General features: G+C 40.1%; 1 protein-coding gene and 1 long non-coding RNA gene across 8 annotated transcripts in view; one reads left to right on the forward strand and one right to left on the reverse strand.

The window, feature by feature from the left end:
- Positions 1-23,325, reverse strand: LOC122462237. The gene is made up of 3 exons (XR_006284670.1): positions 23,262-23,325; positions 13,361-13,478; positions 1-859 (listed from the first exon to the last, which is right to left on the reverse strand). It is a non-coding gene; the product is annotated as an uncharacterized LOC122462237 (long non-coding RNA).
- Positions 19,337-26,468, forward strand: part of HNRNPA3 (heterogeneous nuclear ribonucleoprotein A3) — a 26,268-nt gene continuing 19,136 nt past the window's right edge. For 3 of the 7 annotated variants that reach the window (XM_043524743.1, XM_043524745.1, XM_043524744.1), the window contains exon 1: positions 19,337-19,425. In XM_043524743.1, the coding sequence (XP_043380678.1) occupies positions 19,352-19,425 (74 nt within the window). In that variant the 5' untranslated portion in view covers positions 19,337-19,351. Of the gene's footprint in view, positions 19,426-21,536; positions 21,587-22,078; positions 22,161-23,289; positions 23,423-26,468 lie in introns of those variants that run through there. The other 4 variants (XM_043524748.1, XM_043524747.1, XM_043524749.1 and 1 more) reach the window with 4 other exon arrangements.

Consider the following 26,468-nt stretch of genomic DNA (forward strand, 5'->3'; position numbering starts at 1 on the left):
CCTACAGGCTCCGCTGCAGAAGTAAAGTAACAAACTTGCCATAATTGTTCTGATATGGATGATGCTGACATACAAACATGGAGCAACTTCATGACAAACATGAAGTTGGATGGAGGTGAGGGGGGAAACACTGCATCAGTGTTTGCCAAAGGAAGAAGCACAAAAATGGTGAAGAAAAAAATGTTTACTTGCAAGCTAAGATAGTACAAAATAGAAAAAATTAAAACAGCAAAAAAATTAAGTTCATTATATCATCATTTGAGAGATGCAATAATAGCAGATGCAATAAAGATTTAAAAGATATTACAAGCTACTACAATGCTTGAGGCACAGTCCTTAGATAGAGGCTTGTACAACGACAACCGGTGCTGTTTAACTTAGTCACATTTGCCAATTGTATAAAACAGGATTGCAGTCTGGCTGCATTTAAAAGTGTATCCTGGGTCCAATAGAATTGGTTAAGAATCTTATTTTAGAGAAAATGTAATGGCACTGAACAGGAGGCAAGCTTAACATTTAGTCCAAGTGAGGTCCCAGTACTCTTCGATGATGTTCACTAGGAGTTCTGTCAGCTAATGAGTTGAACCATCTGTAGCAGTTTCCTAACAGATGTGGAAAATTCCCATACTGAGTCACAACATCTTCTAAGGGAGAGATCTGTGGAGGGCTCCATCGACAACATTCCGAATGAAGGATAGGATATTTAGCCATCAGGAACTCAAATGTAGCAATTCTTCTTTGTAAATAATAAATCAGCTTTTTTTGCCAGAAGGCCTTCTATACACAAAATTCCCATTGACTTCATAATGAGTGCTATGCATGGAATGACTGAAGAATCAGAGAATCTTTTCTTTTCAGTCTAGTTCAAGCAGAATGAAATACAAAAAGTGAACAAACAGCACACATAGTGAAAAGCACACTGGTTGTCTGAAATGCCTTCACAATTAATATAATCTAATTTGCTTTCAGTAACAGACAAAGATTTTTCTTCCATATAACTTTTAGCTCAACTATCCTTTTAAATAATATGCCTGTGAGTTTGCATCAGTTGATGTAAACCCTCAACAAAAATCATTGTTTTTTTTAATTCAATGGCATTAGATATAACAATGTATTTTCACACTAGTGCAGTCACGCACATTAGACTGCCAGTAAGATTGTGACAGTTCTGCTTTCTGCTTGCAGATGTCACGAACATTAGATCTATCTTCACAAAACATTATTGCAAGTGTGTTCATCTAGGGTATCCTTATTCACAATAGGTGACCTTCATGGGTACATGTGACATTTAAAAAGAAAAGTTCTCCTTTATAACCTTCAGTGTGCTTTTAGTTATAAATTACTTGTAGAGTATTAGTAATAATAATTGATTTTAGCAGTAAGTAATAGAGTTATAAATAGGTCCCACTATTTAATGAAAGAAATGCCTCAGCTTTGAATTTTATTTATTAGTATCCAAGAACCTTCCACACCCCCACTAAGATCAGTTATTGCTTAATTAAACTAGAAAAAATGGCCAATGATTATTTTCAATTTCCCTGCAAATTTTACTTCTTTCTATTCACTTACATGATGATTTGAATACAAATGTTTGATGTACATAAGAAATTAGCTGAATTTTATCTTAAATGCTTATAAAAACTGGACTTTTATTTTCACGTGATGAATCAAAAAAAATAGTCATTGAAGAGTTTTACACTTTATTAGCCACGTTATAGCTCTCCTTCTTAGTGTTCATAAGTGAATCAATAACAGAGATAGCATAGGTACACTCAGGAAAGAAATACTCTCAACTGAATTTTTTTGAAAAAAACACAATATTAAAATATACCACATTATTAAGAAATGTAGTATTTTTGATCAAATGCTACAGTAGTTACAGGTCCAGACTAGATAGCTAGTGATGTCCACAAACAAGAAACCAGAGACTAAAGATTGGCAAACGGTCTAATGCAATCTCTCCATCAATAATGGCAAGAAGGTTTCAAATAAACAATCCCCAATTGGAAAATGATGGCAGCTGTCTGATTTTATTTTTTTTCAGTCACAATGCAGTGATAACTGACAAATAAAATGTAATGTCACATTATCATGATGCACATAAAAATATACTGTACACTTACATAAATGACAAGTCTGAGACACTATCTGTATATCATCTTTCACCACTAGCTGGCACCATAGCTTTAAAAATGTGGCGATGTAGCCCATTGTATATTTTACTAATTAACCACCCAGCCACATAATTTTCAACAGAAAACAATTATTCAAAGCAAATGAGAAATATTTGGGGTCATAAACTAAAATGAGTCTGAAGGTAGTATTCTCCATGATGACTAAGTCATTTGCTGAAAAAATAAATGTATAAAGTTAATGGACTCTGAGCTCATTTTTATTAAACAGAAGTAAATGGTTCTGTGCATAGATGTAAGGGTCTGATTTGCCCCCTGCCCCCAGATGAGAAAGTGTACAGGTCACCATGTTGGGTTATGAGGGGTATAAATCCAAATCAGTTGCCACTTTACCAGACTTTCCAGTCCCAAATAACCTCACAGGGCACATCAGGTTCACTCCTAAGGAAGCTTCTTTACTGGACCTGCTAATAAAACTCACACAGTAGGTCTCTTTTGCTGGTTTCCCTCTCCTAATCACTGCCTGTACATGATGCCCCAAGAGCCTAAGTTTCTGCTCTGGGATTGGAGTAGCCCTGACACTCCTAAAATCTGCATTGCTGTGCTCTGTTCTGACTCTTTCAGAATGTCTTTAGAAGAGATGGCAAGCAAATACATGGCAGCCATCACAAATTGTCCATTAGCTTTATACTTGTTTATGTGAAAAATAAAACTAAATAAAAATGTATGTGTAATACAGATATCAGTACCCTGGGACTAACTGAGCAGAAGTAAAGCAAATCTGGAGGCTGAACGTGCCCTCCTGTGTGAAAAGCCCCAAGGAGGTTTAACACTGTGAGGAAATTGTTACTAAGAATAATCCAGTTTCCCACATCCACACAACAGAAAAGTCACTCAAACGTGGGGCACGCACAGAGGACTTGTGCAGTTACAATGGCTCTTCTGTCCCCCAGTGATTTACCTTTGAGCCCTAGCAGCACAGCTTCATTGGAGCCAGGTCCCTCTGGCCATGATGGCTCCATGGGGGGATTATCAGGAAAGTTTGTGCAACATGTGGCTGTGCTGCTGTACTCACTTTTTCAGCTATCTTCCACAGAGCCAGAGAGAGACTGTTTTGCACCTTGACTAGCAATGTCATCCACATTACAGATTCTGTGTAATATCTAGCCAATACCCCTTTTTCCCCACAACGGTTGAACAGGTCTCCTCTCTCTCCCCACAGAAAAGCTCACACCACTGAGACAACAGGAAATCCCAAATGCACAATGTATTTGTGGGAGGGGTGATATTCAATGAGACAGAAGATAGCAGTTTTAATCTGAGAAAGTACACCTGTTACATGATTTTTTTGTCCTAAACCATTTTCTGGATGTGAGGAATATAACTCTTAAAATAGTCTGTATACAGCACTACAAGGTACTCTCTGTTCCCAATACCCTTGAAATCAATGGGGCCATTACAGAGTACGGCACTACTCCATGTTGGTAAGGGTATCAGAATCTAGCCGTAAGACAGCACCACAGCACCTTGTTTCACTACCAGAGCAAAAAGAGGAGCAAAAACAGCAGTTGCATTAAGCACTTCTGTCACTGAAGAGGTTACACACAGGCACAGCATTTATCTGTGCTAATGGAGTGAGACTTCATAAAGTCTGTGGTCTTGACTGAGACCACCATTTCTCCTAGGTTATGGATTTGGAAGGATATATGTGGCAGAACTGGGGGTTATTGAATAAAATGTCAGCAACTATTAAAATTGGTGCCACATTTTTTCCTTCCTCTAATTAAAAACTGTTGCTTTTCAGAAAAAATCCTGAAGAGTAATAAGAGGAACACTGCCAAAACATATTTTCTTTCGATGTTTTAAATCTCTCTAAGGTCGCTCCACTTGCATTCTTGGCCAATGTGGCAGTTTTTTCTAAGCAGGTTTCAATCCTGCATTGGCCAGGGTTGTGAATGTGAACACTTTGTTGTCTAATTTCTTTTAAAAACAGAAGAGCACAAAGAAACAGCAATGGCCACCTCTCCATTATGAAAAAAAAGATTGTGTGGGGGTGAGAGCACATATCTTTTCACAAGATGTTTAATATCAACATTTCTTAAATACATCTGGCGTTTACAAATGCCTAAATGTTGTTTGTTACAGGTTATCCTGGCACTGTATTGTTTCTGCAACTAAAGTTAATACAACAGATTTTGAGACTGAGCTTTGTCTAACAAAACCCTGTCAATAAACAATAAGTTACAGCCCCTTTCTAGGGTGCTACAGTTGCCATTCATTGCTATATGTTCTGTCATGGCATCAACACATCATAATGTCACAACAGAGCATGCTGGTGTTGCACTGTCCCGAAGTTATTTTGGGTTACTTTGATGGTCCTGCACACGCTCAATAGAATAGTCCCATGTAACCGAGGCAATTCCACAAAATTCAGGACAGATGGCAATGTGAGACAAAGGGTCATAAATTGGAGAAACACTAGTTACAGTGATTGCAGTAGAGAAGCTTGTAATGGTTGCAGTACGATAAAGAAGTGCTAGAATTAATCCACTGCTATCTGTCTTTATTTTGCTAACCCATTTGAGTGGACGCCACAGCACTGAGACTACATTAATCAAAATTTGGAATGACCTGCTTTTCACTGCAAACTGCAGTTATCTTTCTTTACTGATTGGCCTTGACCTGTCAGCTGCATTTGGTACTGCTGACCCCAGGGATCTTTTGAAGAGCCTTGAGTACTATGTTGGGTTGTCTGACTCCATTCTTGCTTGGTTTAATTCATATTCTTCTCAACGTACCCCTTTTATTTCCAATAGAAATTGCTCATTTAATTGCACTGTAAGTTTTATGGGGTATGCCCCAGGCTACGTTCTTTATGCCAAGCTTCTCAGTATTTATATGGAGAGCGGTTGGGAAGGCACTTACAAAGCAAAATCAGGTTTCACAAAACTGACAATTTTCACCTCTTTATTTTGTGCAAAAAGCAATTCTCTGCAGTAAAACACAGTTTCTATGTCACAAGCATAGACTTACTTGTCAAATGTATACTTTTTTATTTAATGAACTTCAATGTATATTTTTTTCCTCATAGATTCAGGAGCCCTTTTCTTAGTGCTGATGCATATTAAGACTAGAGATGGACCCAAACCACATCTTTGCATCTAACCACTCCTGAAGTTTGTGGGGATGGGGCTGATAATATGAACCCAAATCTTAATTTTGTAGTTCAGTTCCAAGACATTGATATTAGTGCTGCTGTATAAACTCCTCCCTTTAGCTCTGCCAACCTCCTGATGTTTCCAATCCCAGGCATCAATAAACATGCTAACTACTTGGTGTATTTGTGATGTTTGCTAAAATATACAAGGGATTAAAACTGAGACTACAAAACTATTTCGCCTAATCAGTTCATCTGGATCTGATTTCCAGTTTCCAGAAAGGCATTCAAATATTACATGTCGTAAACAGACTCTTATCAGAGCAGTCCATAAGCCTGCATAGGAGTGCCACTTCTTTTAATAGGGTTAGGTAGAAGGCAGATGGACCATAGCATTGCAGCCAGTATTTAGGACCATCAGATTCTTTGATCACTAGTTGACTAGGGAAACAAAAGGCAACCAAAGTATAAGGTATGGGTACTAAAAAAAGGATGCTATATACATTCTGATTTTCATTGCATACTTTGTATTTATAGTATATTTCAAAATGCAGACCTGGGCCTCTGGCTCATATATTTTACTTTATAATAGAACTAATTAATTCTACTAACAATCTCACAATCTCTCTTGCAAAATTTAAAGTAGCATTACCTTTCAGGAGTTCTGGGAGAGGGGATACATTTATTTTAATGATAGAGAAGAACAGGACTAACTTGGGCCCTGCTTCTCCAATTTGTTCTCCCATACAGATGCAATTGCAGGATTAGGGCCTCAGAAAGCAGAATACTGACATTGTATTACTTAGAAATAAAACAGATTTTTCTTGTGAGTATTGTTTATTTTTAACATGTAAGTAAGTTTGTTTTGTGCTGTGCAAGTCACCACATTTAAAAAAAGATGGAGAGGGCTCAGAGGTGAAAAATTAAAATTAAAAAGGTATGAAAATAAAATGTATGAAGAAAAGTTTTGAGAACTGGGAAAAAAAAGAGACGAAGAGTGATAGGAGACATGACAACCATTTACAGATAAAGGAATATTATAAAAAGGACATTATATAAAAGGACTATACTGGTTTCACTTATCAAACAAACAAAGCAATGGACAGCAATTAGTGAAGGACCAGAATGCAAACCTTGAATCCAAATAACTCCAAACTTCAGGAAAATTCAGATCTGAATCTGAATTTTGTGACGTGGGCCAACATCTAGTAAAACAAGGTTAAATGCAGCAGGAAAATTTTAGACTATTATGTAAAACACAACTTGACAAAATGCAGGAATGACTGAGATTCTATGTCATGTAGCCCAGTTTTACACTCAATTGACTTAGGTGGAGTTATTCCCAGTTTCTTCCATATATAAGTATGATCAAAGGCAGCCCAAGGGAGTCTGCGGCTATGTCCACACTAGAGAGCTTACAACAGCACAGCTGTACTGCGCCGCTTTAAGATCTCTCATGTAGTCACTCTATGCCCATGGGAGAGAGCTCTTCTGTCAACATTATTAAATCACCCCCAACAAGTGGCGGTAGCTATGTCGGTGGGAGAAGCTCTTCCACCGACATAGCACTGTGCACACTATCACTTCTGCCAGCATAATTTATGTCGCTCAGGGGTGTGCTTTTTTCACATCCCTGAGCAACATAAGTTTTGCAGACAAAAATGGTAGAGTAGACATGGCCTCCACAGTCAGTATCCACCCACCACTTGTACGAAAAAGATTTTTTTTCTTTCTATATCTTCCACCGCACAATTCTCCAACAACTTTTTTACTATATCAACAAAAACAAAAATATTTTCTCCTACTAATCTGCAGTGCTTGGCTCAATAGCAAAAGTAGGAGAACTTGAGAATCAGAAATAAGGGCATTCTTACTCATTAATAACTGATTTTTCTTCTTCAGATCACTCACATTGACCTTCTTTTCAGACCAAAGTCTCCCTGTTGAACAATAACTGCCAGGGCAATACTCTGACTGAGACCACGTGTCGTAACAAGCTGCATTTTGGCTTTAACTTTCAGCTCTACGTCTCAGTAGCACGCACATTACAGAAGGGGAAAAAAGCACCTTAAAAAATAAACCAGGGAATACTGTTTTTCATTTATGGTAAACTTAGTCACCTGCCTGTAGCTGTATGTGACACTCTTAGGCAAAAAAAAATGATTCTTTCCCCGCACTCAATACTATAAAAAGCACACAGATATATTCTCTCAAATTCATTATATGTGTGTAGATTTTTCTCAAAAGTGATAGGAAACATATCGAATCTGTGTTCTCAAAACGTTTAGCTGTGACACTTGGAGTATCTTCCCAGACTTAAGAACAGCTCTTTGTGGCTTGAAAGCTTGTCCCTTTCACCAACCGAAGTTGGTCCAATAAAAGATAATACCTAACCCACCTTGTTTCTCACACCATGTTTATTCTGGAGAATACCCATTTACAAAACAGTTCCCCCACCTGACCTCCATCCCCAGTTAAAAACACATGCCTGTTTTGCAGCATAGATGGGAACAAACTATGATGTATCCATGTTCCCAAACCGTGCTACAGTCTGTGACTTTGAAGGGTTGTAGCACAATTTAGAAATTGTAACAAGGTAGCAGGATCTACAATCCTACACAGGTATTCAGGGCTTCTAAACAAACCCAGGGTGCAAGCACTACGTTCTGGTCAGAGGGATGTAGGAACAGGAACAGGGAAGTCCGCAGGAACAGTTAGATTTGGGGAGAAAATTTAGGCTTGAGGTTTATGTTCAATTATTTAAATACCAACAAAGCAGAACCCCAAGAAGGGAGTGAATTTGGCTTTTCTAGACAGTGTAGACATTATTTGGCTTAAAACATGGCCCAGTCCCCTCAGTACCATACAACAAAACTGTGTTTTAACCATGTTTTAGTGTAGATGGGAGTTTAGTTACTAAGTAATGGTATCTATATACTGTGTCTTCAGTCCTGAATCCCACCCTAGTGTCTTTGCACTACTCCAGCATAGCCATGTCTTATGTCACCCTCCAGACAGCCCCCAGCATGCGCGGCATGCTAGAGGCCTTCCTCTGAGAAGGAGGCATGGCTCGAGTGCTCACACTACCCTCCAGCAACCCTCAGCTAATGAATAGCCTCCTGGGGGCAGAGACAGCCAAACACCGCTGCACCCATGTAGCACGGTAGTGAAGACAAGCCCTTAGGCTCTGTTCACACTAGCACACCAAATAGCAGCAGCTAGAGGTGGTCAAAAATGATAAAGAGTGTTTTTGCAAAAAATTAAAAATCCAGGGGTTCATAAATTTATTCAAAATGTTTTGATTGGAACACTGTCAGTTTGGAGTTTTTTCTCTTCTGTCTTTCCCTTTTTACTACTTTCCCCTTTTGACACTGAAAAAAAGAGTGGAAGGGAATGGGAAAAAAAGGAAAAATTGAAATGCAAAAATATGAGAACCAACTTCTTTTGGTTTTGGAGTTCATAAAAAAATTAAAATTTCAAAAAAATAAAACGTTACACAAATTTCTGTTTTAAAAAAGACTTTTTTACAACACTTTTTAAATCAAAACATTTCTACCATCTCTTGCCACAGCAGTATTTGAAAATTCACATCAAGCACTGTTCCAATTATTGATAACTGACTGTTTGTAACTAGCAAACATTAATGCCCCAGTGCAGAAAGGGATTAAAAAAAAAAACAATACACAAATGTAAGCACATATATATTTGTTAAAACCATGATGCAATCCATAGGTTAAAGTAGAAATTGCTGACAAAGGGTCACTGAACCAAACAAAAGGGTAAAAAGAGAGCTGGCAGCAGGTGAGTAGCTAGTGATATTGCAAGTGTAAGAATCATCCACAATTGGCTAACAGTAATAGCTCTCTCCCGAGTCCCGCTATTAGCCACTATACACACTACAGTCATGATCAGGACTGGCTGAACTTGTGCTTCCCACTGGTCAGCTTGGAATATTACATCAGGGCAATAGTTAAAGAGTTCCTTTCTTCTGTCCAAGTGGCCTGAGAATGGCTTCATTCACCAGGGAAGCAGAGGATAATCTTTAGCCAGGAAGAACCCTCCCAGCATAATGGGAGCAACCGCCGTACCATTAATGGCCACAGTCACCTGGAGGCAGCTTCCTTTATTCATAAAGGCAAACAGAGCTGAGTTCCAAAAGATCCTAGCATCATGGGACCTTTGCAGACTACCATTTATGTTTATGCACCTTCGACGGTGCTCAATCAGGCATTGGAGCACCAGGAAGAAATACCCCTTTCTGTTTATAAACTCTTGAGCCCTGGTGAGAGGGGCAAACAATAGGCACCTGGGTCCCATCAATTGCTCCCAATACAGTTTGGGAACTCTATGTGTGCAAAACCATCGATAATCTCCTGAGCATTACAAGCTTTATAACTTGGTGCACTACCTTAATGCACAGCATCACACACCTGTATGACAATGCCCCTAACAGTTGATCTCCCTATGCCAAATTGGTCTACAGATTCAGGCATCTGAGGCTCACTCTACAGCATTAAAAACAGCAGTATAAGCATTGCGGTTCGGGCTGGAGCACAGACTCTGAAGTACTTAACACACCAACTAGTGTGCGTCAACTTAGTATGAACTAACCCCCCCCACCCTCCCGTGTAGACAAGGCCTCAGTTGGTGTAAGTTGACACAGCTCCATCAAGGTCTCAGGAGCTTACATCAGCTGAGGATTTGATCCTATGACTTTTAAAGACTTTATCCAGGAATTTTTTATGTTTTGAGGACATTGTTAAAAAAGAGTTAGATTCCACCAACACTACAAAATCATCAGAGTGTTTCAATCACATTGGGGACAAGAGTATTGTAACCAGTTCCCTTGACATATAGTAAGTATAGGTTAGAGGGACACCATGTTGAGTGTGATTGTGTGACACATGGCCAGAAAGGGTTAAACATCCTGCAAATTAAACAACCCTTAAAAACATGTGGGTAGATAACGTTTGTGTTTTTGTGTAAATACATATATATGGATAGGGGGTGGACAATGTAATCAAGAGTCCTTGTCTATGCTGTAGTCTGATAATTCAATCAAAAGAACATACTAGCATATAAATGAATTGTAAATACAGGATCTCTCTGTATTCATCTCTCTTTTAAATGTATAGCAAGTCACCTGTGAATGGTGGAGGAACAAGCAAATTGCCTTATGTTAATTCATATAGCTAAGTACTGGTGATGGACCTCCTTCAAAGTCATGCTAATTACCTTTTGTTCCCGGAAGAACTCCAACTTGTCAAAAAGGACATGAAATTGTACAAAAGATCCTTGGGTCCTGATCCTGTTCATCTCAGATCCGCCTAAGGCTTCATACAGGGGAAGCTTAGGCCATAAGGACTGAGATCCCAGTCCTAAACTGGAACACCCTACAATGACACTGGACTATAACCTGTGAACTATTTCTGAAATAACTCTTTGCAACTACAAAGATCACCATCTCTGCTATGAATCTGAATCTTAAGAACTGAACTCATGTCTGTATGTATATTGATCTTTTAACCATACTCTCTCTCTTTTGTTTTGTAATAAATTTTAGTTTAGTTAATAAGAATTGGCTGTATGCGTGTATTTGGGTAAGATCTGGAAGAGTCAATAACCTGGGAGGTAATGTGTCCGATCCTTTGGGATTGGTAGAACCTTTTCTTTTATATGATGAAATAAGATTTTCAGAAATCTTCATCATATTTGACATGGGTACCTGGATGGAGGCCTGAGGCTGGATCACTTTAAGGAAACTGTGTTGTTTGAACTTCTGAGTAACCAGTAAGGTATAAAAGAAGCTGTTTTATGCTGGCTTGGTGAATCTAAGTATTGGAATATCCACCAGCTTCTTGGGGATTGTCTGTCTCATTCTTTGCAGTTCACCCTAATTGAGTGATCACAGCTGGCTCCCACTGGGACCCTGGTCACAGGTTGCAAACCACATTTCATCTGTGTTTGAGCATCAGTGTTTTTGCAAGCATTGATACAAGCTCTGGTGTGGGCAAAGCCTTACATTATGAAAACTTCTAGATAGTTCAACTTCTCAACAGGACCCAGAGGAGATCAAATGGATATTTCACAAAAGTCCACATTTGTCTGCTTCTTCTATCTAATCCTGCTAAGTACTGTTTACTTGAAATAGTTTTCTCATAAAAAAAAAAAAAGACAACATTTCCAATGTGAATGCTGTTTCAGTTATGTGAAATCACTTGTTAAAAAATTAATTACTGTCTCAAAATATTATTCCATTTTTATGTATTATACAGTTGACCTTATCTTAGATTTTTGTTTGTGTAAACTGCTTACATTACTATCTTTCATATTAATATATGGAAAATGATTAATTATATGGTCAAGGAAACCAGGAGAACTCAAATCAACTGTGTCCTGAAGGCACGAAATGTCATCAGGTTATATATTGCCATAAATATTTCTAGTATATTCAGCAGTTTCCAACTGTGCCTGTTGCAATGTGACCTACAATATTTGGTAAGCAGGTGTACACTGTCATTACTGTGGTGAAATCTGAACATATTAGTGCCACACAAATGGTTTTATCTTTTAATATGATTTGCTGTCTCAGAAAATATGTCCCTGTTTTTCAGGCGTTTAAAAGTAAATTTGGCCCTAGAAATTAGCTGCTGCTGTTGTTCACTAACACCTACACAGACATCTTGTTTTAGGTTAAATCCTCCCAGTTGATTTTACACATACATCTCAAATAAGCAATTAAAATAGCTACAATGTGTTAATGGGGCTCTGCCGTTCTCTATGGTTTTATGCTAGATGCACAGCTTTCACTTTGGAGCTGCAGGTGTAGTCCAGAAAAAAAATTAAGCGAGAGGGGTACTTAGAAGAAAACATGTGGAAGTCACCTATGGTCCTGACACAATCTTAAATTAAGACCATTTCATATAAAAGGGGGAATTGTGTTTGTATTTAGAACTATTTATTCCTAAATAAAAATGTTCTTCCGGTTTATAGGGAGAAATGAATGATATACAGCTGCTTACCCAAAAGTGGGATCACTAGACAGATGTCGTATTTTTCTAAGATATGTCTTAAGGTGAAAGTCTCATTGCAAACATTAGTATAAAATGTGGATGTGAGACACTCCCCTGGAGGAATCAACAAATTCATTTTGGCACCTTGTGATAGACACATCTCTATTGACATATGTTTTGTGCTATATATGAAAAGAAACTGTACCCATGTTCCTCAGATAAGTACTCTGAAAGTCTCAAAAGACAAGAAGTTTCCCTCAGCAAGAATAGACGAGGAAATATTGTATGTAAAATCAATTTGAGATCACCTTTTAAAAATTTCAGACATTTTTTAAAATGAAGCACCATTTGTGAACAGAACATGGAAAACAAAAAGATAAGGCATCCTACAATCATAAAGCAGGATCCTAGCCACTGGGAACAGTAAACATAAGTGGGAGAATAAGTGCAGAGTAGGAATTGCTTATTTGAATGTAATATGATATTTTTGAAAAACTCTGGGATAATCCTTCATGAAACAATTTTTAGGGAGCTATTGTTTATGCTGGAAGAGTACTCACAACTGTGCTTTATATAATGTACTCAGAGTCAGGAGAGTGTGTAAATTCAGATTAGAAAATAAAAATGAGACTTTTCCATATTTAGCAGTGAGGGAAAAAAAACATTTTGAATCAATCCCACACATTTTAATCCAGTCCCAGATGGAAGGCTAACTATTGGTTGAATGCTAACCATGTGTTTGAGCTGTACAGATCTGAAAACCCCTCCCAAGCCAGATCTGCATTGCAGTCAGTGAAGGAACAAGATTTATTTCCTCTACCCTCCTCACATGCACAGATATGTAGACAATCAGGAAATTCAGTTGCAGATCGCCCCAAGTAATACACTATAGCCTGTAATGTTTAGTATTTACCTAATAATACAATTATTTCTTATTAATGTCTTCCAAGCTGTTAATCATTTATGGGGAATTAATAATCATCTAAAATATTAAGGCTTATTCATAAAATAAAATATTACTCTGAACACTTTGATTTAAGGAGCAGAAAATGTCTTACCTGAATTGCCGTAAAGCTCATGTCCTGGGTTTGTTTTCGCGTTTGGTAATATTACTTCTGTGAATTTCTCTTTCCCATTCATGGATCATTTGCTTGATATCTTAGGATCTTTTCTCTCCTGTGGAGAGGACACCCACATTAGTTAGATCTGTGTCAAAAAATCTTATATTTATTCTTTGCCTCTTTCCATATTGTGATGATTTCTTTATATATATATTTGAGCAGGGCTGAATCTAAGTGCATTCATTAGTATTACCTTCAACACGTTAGCCTGCATCTTAACAGGGTTTTCAATAGTGGTAAGCTAACTCAATTGAGCTAACAAGATTGAAAAAACTCACCTTTTTCTCCTGACAAAACACACCCAATCTCTTTGTCCTTGTTCAGGCTACCGGCCTGGTCTATACCACAGAGTTAGATTGCTATAAGGCAGCTTATGTTGACTTAACTCTGTAAGTGTCTACACTAAAATGTAGTTCCCACCGATGTAAATCGACCACTTCACTGACTTAATAACTCCACCTCCGCGAGAGGCTAGCACTTAGGTCAATGCAGTTAGGTTGACACAGTGTCAGTGTAGACACTACACTGCTTACATTGACTGTTGCTGCATTCCAGAAGCCATCCCACAATGCCCCACACTGACAATTAAATTGGTGCAAGCACTCCTGGTTAGCTCACATGCCAGCAACACCAGAAGCGTAGTGTGGACATGCAAAAGCAATGTAATTACTGTGGTGGCTGTACATCGACATAAGTTAGGTTGATTTAATTTTGTACTGTAGCCTTGCCCTAAGATTTAAAGGTGATGTGTTAGCTGACATTAACACATTTGAAAAGCATACACAAAGCACACTGCCTCAAGTTTTGCCCATTATCGTTAAGCTGGTCAAGTTTATTGACCATCAACCATCAACCTCAGCCTGTACCAGTCCACACAAGAGATCCACTTCCTGGACACTACTGTGCTAATAAGCGATGGTCACATAAACACCACCCTATACCGGAAACCTACTGACCGCTATGCCTACCTACATGCCTCCAGCTTTCATCCAGACCACGCCACACGATCCATTGTCTACAGCCAAGCTCTTCGATACAACCGCATTTGCTCCAACCCCTCAGACTGAGACAAACACCTACAAGATCTCTATCAAGCATTCTTACAACAATACCCACCTGCTGAAGTGAAGAAACAGATTGACAGAGCGAGAAGAGTACCCAGAAGTTACCTACTACAAGACAGGCCAAATAAAGAAAATAACAGAACGCCACTAGCCATCACCTTCAGCCCCCAACTCAACCTCTCCAACGCATCATCAAGGATCTACAATCTATCCTGAAGGACGACCCATCACTCTCACAGATTTTGGGAGACAGGCCAGTCCTTGCTTACAGACAGCCCCCCAACCTGAAGCAAATACTCACCAGCAACCACGCACCACACAACAGAACCACTAACCCAGGAACCTATCCTTGTAACAAAGCCCGTTGCCAACTGTGTCCACATATCTATTCAGGGGACACCATCATAGGGCCTAATCACATCAGCCACACTATCAGAGGCTCGTTCACCTGCACATCTACCAATGTGATATATGCCATCATGTGCCAGCAATGCCCCTCTGCCATGTACATTGGTCAAACTGGACAGTCTCTACGTAAAAGAATAAATGGACACAAATCAGCTGTCAAGAATTATAACATTCAAAAACCAGTCGGAGAACACTTCAATCTCTTTGGTCACTCGATTACAGACCTAAAAGTGGCAATTCTGCAACAAAAAACCTTCAAAAACAGACTCCAAAGAGAGACTGCTGAATTGGAATTAATTTGCAAACTGGATACAATTAACTTAGGCTTGAATAAAGACTGGGAGTGGATGGGTCATTACACAAAGTAAAACTATTTCCCCATGTTTATTCCCCTCCCCCCACACTGTTCCTCAGATGTTCTTGTCAACTGCTGGAAATGGCCCACCTTGATGATCATTAAAAAAGGTTTATTCCCCCCAGCTCTCCCGCTGGTAATAGCTCACCTTACCTGATCACTCTCGTTACAGTATGTATGGTAACACCCATTGTTTCATGTTCTCTATGTATATAAATCTCCCCACTGTATTTTCCACTGAATGCATCTGATGAAGTGAGCTGTAGCTCACGAAAGCTTATGCTCAAATAAATTTGTTAGTCTCTAAGGTGCCACAAGTACTCCTTTTCTTTTTGCGATACAGACTAACACGGCTGCTATTTTTAAAGTCTAGGGTAATTCAACCAGTTCAGATTTTTAAACACATACACTGCCTTGCCTACATTAGATTTTTCAAATGTGTTTGCTAACACATTCTAACATTATCTCTTTAAATCCTAGCCTGGGAAATGGGTTAACTGGTAATATTAGGTCCTTTATTCTCTGAGCCAGCCTATCCTGTGATCCAGCCACTGGAATGCAACTTTGTTCACATTCACACATTACGCTGACACCTCAGGAAGCTGCCTTTGCCTGATTTTTGGAGGTCTTATTCATTATTTGGTAAGTCTGAATAGGCCTTGGAAAAACATGCCTGGTAAACAATTTCCCCCTCATTTTTTGTCAGAGGGGATCTCTTTTATTCAAGAAAACCATTTGTTCAATAATACAATTCAAAAAGAGAAAAATGCCATCAAAACAGTATGAAAGGAAAAAAGGGAATAAGATTGAGCTAAAACCACAAAACCTAAACCATAAATATGTTCAGATTTGATTAGTGTTTAGCATGTTAAAGAGATTTGAATTGTCTACAAAATTGTATCCAACTCACAGTAATCCAAGATGTAGATTATTTTTCCATATGGTAAAGACTAATTGCAGAGTGTGTGTGCAAAATCTTTACAAAATATAAACACTTTTATACAGTATGCTGCTTATAGAAAAAATCTCTCTCCTGACCCTGAATGAAAACCAAATATACAGCATCTCCAAGGGAAAAAAGCTGTTTAAAAGTGCTTTTAGTTGAGCTACCTGCTGACTATTTAATATTCTTTTTTCACTGTTATAGCCCATGAGAGTCACAGCAACCAGATGTGCCTCTTTCGGGGACAGAAGTCATACAATGCAAGTCTAAGACAACAGACAGACTAGAGCAGTCATAATTTCATGGGGAAAAGGTGTTCGGAGTTATTTGTTGGGTTCCTTTTGTTATTGTGTGCATGTATATACATTATATACACACAGAGAGAGACTTTTAAATAGAATAGATAAAAACTTATTTAAACCAAACAATGTTTAAAACAATAAATTTATAGCTTGTTCAGATTTTTCATCCTGACACCTATTGTTATTTTGGCTTTAGACATTTTAACATTAATTGAGTGAAGTGAATGTTTGCAGTCTACACTGGATAAAAATGAATATAACTATGACTAACAGAATTTAAATACATTTACATACTGTGTATGTTCCTGTGTTTGCTCAGTAAAAGTTGGGTAATAAAATCATATATAGAGGTCAGAATGATGGGTCCTAAATAAAGAAATTTCAGATTATATATAATAGTTCAAGCTTCTGCAGTAGCATCCATATTTAAATATACAATATTCTTATAAATCCAGGGAAAGTACTGTATACTGAGCAGCCTACTGCCTTGCAAACTCATCTTGACTTTCGTGAACCATACAGCACTTTTTAAACCACATGCTTTTTAAAAGTACAAACTACTGTCTATCAGATTTGCCATTGTGAAGGGGAGCCTGAATATCTGCAAAAGCAGCTGGAAAAAAAGGAGACATCTTAGTTGCCTCCACTGGTAGCTGCTGCTACTTAATATGACACATTATAGGGAAAGAGGAAAGTAGAGCCACCAGCAGAATGGATAAAAATAACTACATTACATTTCCATGTAAACAATGTTGTGTGATCACAAATGGAAAGGGATATGTCCAGGAGATATGATTAAACAGTTTGAGAATCCCTGGGGCATGCTATCTAGCTAACAAAAATGCTATAAACTCCTGTAACTCACTGGCAAAATTAGTAAATTATATTCTGTAGTTCCTTAGTTATTCAGAATGGTCCCATTATCATTTTTTGTTTATACCATTATATCCCAGTTTTACAAGAGGAAGATTGTCCTGAATCTCTGTTATTTCATCTATGCTGATACTTAGTCCTACATCCAGTTCCGGTAAACTAATGTGAACCTGTGCAATGTGAAATCATCAGCCACAATTCACCATTGCCCTGCACTTTATGTAGTTCTTGACCAATGCAAAGTGAGTGTAAAATGTGTGTAAAATGCTACCATTCTAAGTTAGTAGCATTTTACTACCACTTTACGTTTGTGCAAAGGACTTCATGAAGTTCATGGTGACTGTGAATTAGGACTATTGAACTCAAACTTGATCTGCCTGTGGATTGGTAACAAGATCAAATCAGAGGAAAACAGAGTTCCAATACTACTGAACATTATTTGAAACGATTTACGCTTCTAAAATTATTGTGATAACTGCAGGTGATACATGCAAATTAAACCTACTTTCTTGGGACTGAGATTTTTACAATAATATCTGAAAACATCATTACACAAAAAGATGATTATAGAAAAAAATCTTTAAAGGAACTAATAGGAAGATTACCCTGTCTACTATGTTTTGTGTTAATGAACAGAATATTTCTATATAACTGTTTACTCGTGTTTAATATTTTGTTAAACCAAACGTATTGATATTATATGAACCACATTATTAGTCCCGGAGAAACCATCACCTTTCTCCCACATTGTCATAGATGGATCAGAGTTTATTATTTTACCTTTACGTTCTCTCCTTATGAGTATTATTACTCCTTTCCAATAAAGTATTCACTGTATATTACACTGTTATCAATTGTATTTTATTTACTGCATGACTGCAAAGTTAAATTCCACAGATATAGCCTAAGTCAGAGTACTACTGTTTCTAGTCTTAAGTTTAAATATAAATAAAAAGAGTACATCTTGAGACCTCAATAACTTCTTGGCTTTTGCAGTTGAAGGAATACTAAAGAGTCGAACCATGTCACTCTTTGACTGCTGTAAGGCAATCCTAGCAAAAAACCAATAGCAGACTTTTTGCTATTTTTTTTAGTTTAAAAAAAGTTTTGGTCAACACTTGCTACAATGATCATTAATTAGCTTTGTTGCCCATAGTACCTAATTCTGTTGGAAACAGAGCATGAGTAAAACAAAAGCCAAATTTAGGGGAATTATTTTATTTGAAAACAAAGCTAGTTAAATGCAGAGAAGTTTGTTTAAATATCAGATATTAAGGGCCAGCTTTGGATTTTTGGTAATGGCCACTAAGAAGCCATCTCCCCACTAACTGAGAATAGCCAGAGCACAATAGCAATCTGATCACATCCCCTCCCATCTCCCGTACACTCCATACACCAGGGCCAAGGATATACCATCTCTGTCCCAACTTGGTGGAATGCTTGGTTGATGAAATCCAGTAATTTTCTAACCCCTTTGCAGCAACTGGAGTGAACTAGACCATCTGGCCTGAATCTAAAAGAGTAGCAATCTTCTGAGTACTATAGATTTAAGATGCTCGATCTATAGAAAGAAGAGTCATTAGATACTGTGCTGGAGACTATGGAGACCTTTTCCCCCAAACTTTGTTTGTATAACTATAACAATCACAATGTGTTTATCAAAAAGAAAGTTTAAATACAAAACAATAGTTAAATACAACCTTGGAATAATAGTAGCTAACACACTTGTAGCTATTTTCCTCTACATTTCTGCTTATTTACTCATAACTTTCTGTATACTGTTTCTGCTCAAATTGTGTAGAGCCTTCCCCCACCTGCACCCCCTTCAGTAAAACCACACCTATTGACTTACTCCACCCAATAAACTGGTCTTGTGACCATACATAGGAGGAAGAAAGGCAAGCCTACAAATGGATAAATACTGATTTGTTCTACCTATTATTTTGGCTAAAAGGTGTATTTGAGTTAGTGTATCCTCCTGAAATGGCTATTACTACAATCAAAGAGGACAAAGATATTCAAGACTATGTAAGAAGAAAGGAAGAAGACTTTTACAGGTTGAATAGTTTTGGGGGCTTTTATGCTTATTCTAGTGTCCCTCTCCAGAGAGACAGAAAGAATTGCCTACCTATATTTATAATTATTCAGTTTGTGTCCTTCTTCTATGCTATATGTAACAAACAACTTTGAGTACTTCCCAGTCCCATTTACTCGGTTACTTGACAGTTTGTTAGTCCACTTCTTCTAGTCCCCTACACATGTGTGTGATAACAAAATCAGGAGAAACCAGGCCTAATTAGTGATAAGCTTGCATGTTATAATACTGGAGCTAAAACTTTCAGAGGTGACTGCAGATTGAAACTATTGCCTTTATTTTTAGTGCTCAACTTGGGACACCTTAACATGACCTGACTTTGAAAGTGTAGGTGCTCAATAATTCCTGCAAGTGAAAGCTGTTTACAGTATATCCAGTTGAATATACAAAAACTAAGGCATGCAAAATCACTCCTGAAAAATCTTGACCACATTTGTGCACAATTTAGTGCTAATCTAAGATTACTTTTGCAGTATAGACTTCTGAAAAATTACTATTTTGAGACAGGAGGCAAGGCTTTTCCAATATTGCTATGTCTCATGATTTTATCGTGACTATAGTGATTTTGTGGTATTTTTAATGTCTCATGAAAACATGCTGAATAGTGCCAATGCATCAATTTCCCCTTATTCAAAATGGCCACCAACTACTATTAATGGATCTGAAGCCACCAAGATGGCCACTGTTTTCCTTCAGTTCCTCTGCATATGGTAGTGAGGCTGCCCATTAGAAAGTTGGCAGCCCTCTCCCACTGTTTTCAGTGAGATTGAAGCCATCTCTGCAGGCAAAATGGCTGCTGTTCTGTGGTTTAGGGAGGTAGACAGCACACAGGGACCATGAGGAGCAGCAGAAACACTGTGAATGGGGGAGAATAAGGTAGAGCAGCAGGTGGATCTACAGGTTGCATGGGGCTGAGGGGGTGCAGAGTAAAGTGATGGGGGAAAGAATGGCAGCAGCACTCCTACCCTAGGTAGTGGTTGGGAAGGGGAGGCCCCTCTGAGCAACATGGAGAAGACAGTTATGCCAACTCTTGCAAACTGATCATGAGTTAGGGCATTTTTTTTGGGTACTTGCAGGAGGAGCACTGCTGTCATGTGAGAAGTTTCTCTGAGCTGTGACTTTTTTTCAGGGCTGGGCAATGGCATACTGGCAAAGTCCTGTGTGAGTGCCTTGCAATTGAGGATATTACAGACCTGCCCTGCCTACACGTACGATCCTAAAGCAGGCAGAGGGACCTGGGGTGAGGGGAAGCAGCGATGTGATGCTACTCAGCCTGGGCAGAGGAGAAGTCCTGGGGAAGCAGGGGGTGGTGTGTCACAGGTGGAAAAGTCCCAGGGCAGCAAGAGACAAGGAGGTGTTTCTGTTGGGTGAAGACCCTTATCTCAAGGGGTGTGGAGAGTAAGTGGAGTCTCCATCTGAGCATCCAGGGAGAGGATTGCATTTTGTGTGTATTACTGGTTGACTTGTCATTCTGACATTATCACACATTGGCGGAGGAATAAAGGGGGAGTTAAGAAATCAAAGACCTTTAAAATACTGATTAAAAAACTGATTTTTCTGGGCCAATCTTTCCTCTTTAGAGGTTTGTCTCGTGACTTTTGACCTCTTGAGGGTGGCAATCCTGTTCTTGTTTTTGTTTAAACTCTAGAACACTGTTTTATCTCGCTAAGTTACCAACTTTCATAATATTCAGCGTTTGAAGGGTGGGTAGTTCTCTTTAGCTAATGCTGTTTACTGGCTACAATGTTGCGTATCTTTCTTTGCCTTTCCTCAAAACTGCTGCTATTTTCCATTTTGCTTGATGGAAGTGAGCCCACATTACCCTCAGCTGAATTGTGTAGGATTTTGAGGGTGAAAGTATGGCTGCCCTTAGAGAAGATGGCTCACCCCCATTTGTTCCAGCGGGTAATGAAGGCAGTTGGCTGTCAGGGAAAATGGCTGCTTCTTTGAATGGTCCGATATAGCCGGAAGAAAGGCTGTGGTGACCACTATTGGAAGGGCTGAGAAGGGAGGGCCTTGGAATCTGGAAGGGCAGGGAAGAGAGACTGGGAAACTTGGAGGGGGCGGGGAGAGGCAGGCTCGCTGGACGTAGAGCAGCAGTGGGACAGAGCTCCCAGACAGAGGTGGGTAGAGTCCTTCAATCAGGTCGGGGGAGGCCCTCATTTTTGCGTATATGTACTTAAGGGTGATTGTTGATAGTACATTGCATGTGCAACTCAAGCCCCCCAGGCTGCTTTCCAGGCTCTTACAGGGATATTCCCTGAGGCAAGGGGTTTGGATTTTTGTGCCGCCGCCCTAGGTGGATACCAGAGTCAGGACATGGCGTTCAGGAGGCGCGGCGTGCCTGGCCGAGGGAACATTCGTTTCCCCGCCCCTCCCCACGCTGCATCTTGGATGTGTATCCTCCCCCTCTCCCAGCTGTGGCTGTTTCATACAGCACTCTTGTTCGCAGCTTTCTTCCCCCGTCACGGGTCGGGATCGCCCTGAGGACCCCCGCCGCCGCCTCCGGTTTCCTGGCGGGAAGGGGAGGACGGCAGGAGGCGGCCCTGCCACTGCGCGCGAAAGCGCTGCCCAAGTCTGCGCACGCGCTGTCTCGAGCCAGCCTCCCCTTTTCTCACGTGACCCCTCTTCTCCTCTCCCTTTCGGCTCCATATTGAATTTGAAACTGAAGGAAACGAGTCTGGTCACAAAATGGAGGTAATGGCCGCCACCGCGTTAGCGCTGCGTGAAGGGATCGGGGCTGCTGTCTGGCCAGACACGAGGGAGGGGTAGTGAAGCCGCCTCCCGCCGCGCTGCTTTCGCGGCGGGGCTCCATGCGGGTGGATTTGGGACGGGAGCGCAGGCAGCTGGGTGTGTTGGGCGGGCTGGTGGCAAAACGCTCCCCTCCCCCCTGTTCTTCCCCCGGCCCAGCCGCCTCGGCGCTGTGAAATGGCGCACTGACCGGGGGCGGGGGGAGGGCTGCGCTTCATGCTCCAGCTCCTCAAGCAATGGGGCTGCAGCCGCCATTTTGCCGCCCTCTGAGCTTTCTACTCTCCGGGGGTGGGGGAGGGAGGGAGATTGACACTATGGGCCCGGCCAGGAAACAGTAATGCTCGTAATATCCTTACCGCCGGGAGGGTGGGGGTGGAGAGTGAGCCCTGGCCCTCCAGTAAAATACCCAACATGCGCACCCAAGGGAGGGGCGTAATTTCCAGCATTGCCCCCTCTCCCGGCAGCGACAAACAGTCTCCAGTCGGCACCCGAGAAAGCGGCTGTTCCAGCTTAAGACGGGGGGTGGGGAGCGATAAACACCCCGCAATCCACAGCTGCAAAATGCCATCCTACTTCCATTCTCCCCCCCCCCCCCCCCCAACCCGGTAGAGAACCGCAAAATGCCATCCTTCTCACTGCACCTCCTGGGGGAGAGGCTGGTATACGTGACACCTCCACACCCCCAGAAGAGTCTTGCAGTTGCACCCACAGCAGCACAATCCTCACTGTCGCCACGGAGGGACTAACGTCTAAAGCCAAAGTCTGTCCCACCCACCAAAACAACCAACATGCAGCTGCCACGACTCTGGGAAGAGTCTCCCTCACGGAATTTGATCCAAAGCCCACTGAAGTCAGTCAGAGTCCTATTGACTTCAATAGATTTTTGGATCTGGCCCACACTGAGAATAAGATACAAAGCAAATCCTACCACCACCCATGGAAGATCTCGTAATGCCGCAACTGTGGGAGAGAACTATTGCACAGCTGTTACTTTCTCTGCAATCCATTGGGGAGGGATGTGGGTATTCCTTCCCAGTAGAAACTCACAGCAAGATTCCACCACTCCGTTTCTCAGGTATCCAGGCCTGAAGCGTGTAAAAGCAACTAGAAGAAAGGGAGAACCTGGCTGCCTCCATTAGTAACTGCTACTGCATAAGAGGCAGAGGAAACTCCAGACCGTAGTATAACAGGTCAGAATAACTTTCCATGTAAGCAATTGTTTTAGTTGCCTCAGGGATGTTGCACAGTTTGCATATGGCAGGGGAACTGTCCTACTGATATTTAACAGTGTGGATCATGATTAATAAAGCTTGAAAATCCATGGTGTTCCTAATCAGATATTTTCCTGCTCTTCACCAGAGATAATGCTGCTTATATTGGGAACGGGTTATCTGCAACAGTGTAAACCATTTACATTGTTTCTAGCCCAGTTTTAATTCTGTTTATGAAACTGTTTTAAAGGAATCTTCAGATATATTTGCAATATATTATCCTTGTCAGAATTGGCTTAACTCCAGCTGTGTTTAAATGCAGTGCCCTAACTTTGTGTGAAACACATTGTAGACATAGCACTGCCAAATGTCATGCATGATCGCAAGCCCATCAGGCCTGTCTGCATCCCAGTTGATATCTCATGCATTCAGCTGGCCTCTAAGCAGACAGTAGTATCTCCTTCTGGTCTCCTGTGTTCATTGTGGCACCAGATTTCAGGCAACCTCTCTACCCCTCCTGCTAGTGCTGGCCTGCATTGAGCCTAGCTGTCGGTGACAACAGCTGCTGATAAGAAATTGAGGGGAATTAGAACTTTAAAAAGGCACAATAGAGGTCTAAAATGGGGAACAGATTGGGGAATCTCCTCCCACACCTCTAACAACTCCCCCAGGCCTGTGCTAGCATGCGTGAAAACCCACACACGCTCCCCTTTGGCAGCCCCTGACTGCCTCCAATTCCTGGTTCCACCACCTGCAGCTACCTATAATTCCTTGCTTCTGAAGTGTATAGGGAATAGACTCCTATTTTCTCCAACATCTGCTGTAAGGAATCTTGAGAGAGAAATTGGTGACTTTTACCTCTGAAATGACATGTATGAAGCTGCACAAAACTTACCAATGAGGTAGACCACGTTCGAGGACAACAGAGATGCTCTGATGGTACTTCATAAATGCTCCTATAAAAGTTTTTGCTTCTAAACAGGGTGGATTGTTTTAAATCACAGCATTTAAATTTTGATTAAAATCTGGTCAAATTAAAGTTTTATCTAAATCTTGTCTTTTTTTTTTTTTAGTTTACAGGATAAATGTTCATTCTCATTTAATGTAGAATCAAAACTTTTATCTATTGCATGCATTAAATGTGCAGACTGCCTACCTAAAAAGCAAATAGTTCTGTTTGGTAACTTGCACATGTGATGGTCAAGCAGTTACTTGGTTTACTAATTACATTTTTCAAATACCATTGTTGGAATAATCCATAAAATTGCTCCTGATTTACTAGATTCTACATTGCTATATTTCGCTGAGTCAGTTAACTGTATTGTTAGAATTAAATCTAAAACCAACATACAATATTAAAACTATTTTTCCCTTATTGGGGGTTCTTATTAGTAACAAAATATTTTGCATACTTTGTTATATGGGATAATTTTAGATTATGATACTACTTGCCCTCTGAAGAACTGTACATCTGACTCTTACTAACTGGGGTCTCTGCCTTTTCCAGGATATTTTTTAGTGCCTGAAATAAAAAATGTACACTGAAATCACTAATTTTTATATATCCTGTAAAAGACGGTATATAAAAGCTAAATTTAGTAAACTGACTGAATTATCACCAGGGCAGAGAAAAAATGCCCTTGTGTTTTTCAGCTTATACTTTACTCCCACGTTGGAATACATTTACCAGAATATTTCTCTGCTGAGTAGATTATATTGTAAATTTCGTATGGTGACTAAAAAGTTTAGATGTTGACTAAATCTGTGTGCAGTTGTTTCCAGCTATTAATTTAAAAGTGTAGAGGAAATTGGGGGACTAAATTTCAGTGTTAACTGAAATAGCCAGGGAGCAGAGGGGACATGCTGTCCTTCACTTGTTAAAGGACAATAATCTAGTACAGGGGTTCTCAAAATTCATTGCACCGTGACCCCATTCTGACAAGAAAAATTACTACATGACTTCACAAGGAGGGACAGAAGCCTGAGCCTGCCCAAGCCCCGCTGCAGGGGAAATGGGGGAAGCAAAGCCGAAGCCCAAGGGTTTTAGCCCCGGGGGGGGGTGGGGGCCTGTAACCTGAGCCCCACTATCCGAGGCTGAAGCCTTTGGGTTTTGGCTTCAGCCCTGGGTAGTGGGCCTCAGGTTTCAGCTTCAGCCCTGGGCCTCAGCAAGTCTAACGCCATCCCTGGCGACCCCATTAAAATGGGGTCCCGACCCACAGTTTGAGAACTGCTGATTTAGCACGTGTGCTCAGACGCTTTTCAATTTTGAAGATTGTTTTGTTGACTACCTCCCTTATTTGTGACTGCATGTGCCCTTGGTAACTGTAAGCAGTTGTTTACAAGACAGGTATTAGAAATGTAGGTTTTTAGCTTTAATGAAACTTACAATGGGAAACAAAGATGAGGCAAAACCATGTGACCAGTTGTACTCTACATACAGATCACTAGTGGTCAACTGATCACTATTTTGGACTTTCTGAACTAGCAGAAACCCACAGTGGCATTAGAGGATTGTTGCATTAATGTCTAAAGTAAAGCATTAGAGCAATATCTGCTGTTATGGCAATGGTTTTTCCCATGTTATAGTGCTCCAGTCTTGTAGGCTACTTGCTCAGTGAGTAGAACACAAGGGGAAACATACCCAGTAAAGCAGGGAAATCATCCTGTTAACAAACAATATTTGTTAAACATTGGAGGCTTTAAAGCAATGGTGGGCAACCTGCGGTTTACCCTGATGGGCTGCAGGTTGCCCACCACTCCTTTAAAGGATATCAGGAACAGAATCTAAGACGAGAAATAAAATTTTATGTAGTAAGGTGGATATCTGCTGTTGTATAGCTATCATGTCAGATTTCATGGTGTTTTATAAATCAGCTCTGAAACATGTTTTCAGACCTCACTTCCCTAACTAGCAATTAGAGTAACTATCTTAAAAATAACCTAAAGGTTAAACACAAACATCCTGTTGTAGCACTCTTCCTCTAAGCTTCCATCTCCTGGCTCATAACTTGTTCTACTATTTTTTTTTATAGAGCTTTACCCC

This window comes from Chelonia mydas, chromosome 11, assembly GCF_015237465.2.
Source record: "Chelonia mydas isolate rCheMyd1 chromosome 11, rCheMyd1.pri.v2, whole genome shotgun sequence".
NCBI classification, from domain to species: Eukaryota; Metazoa; Chordata; order Testudines; family Cheloniidae; genus Chelonia; species Chelonia mydas.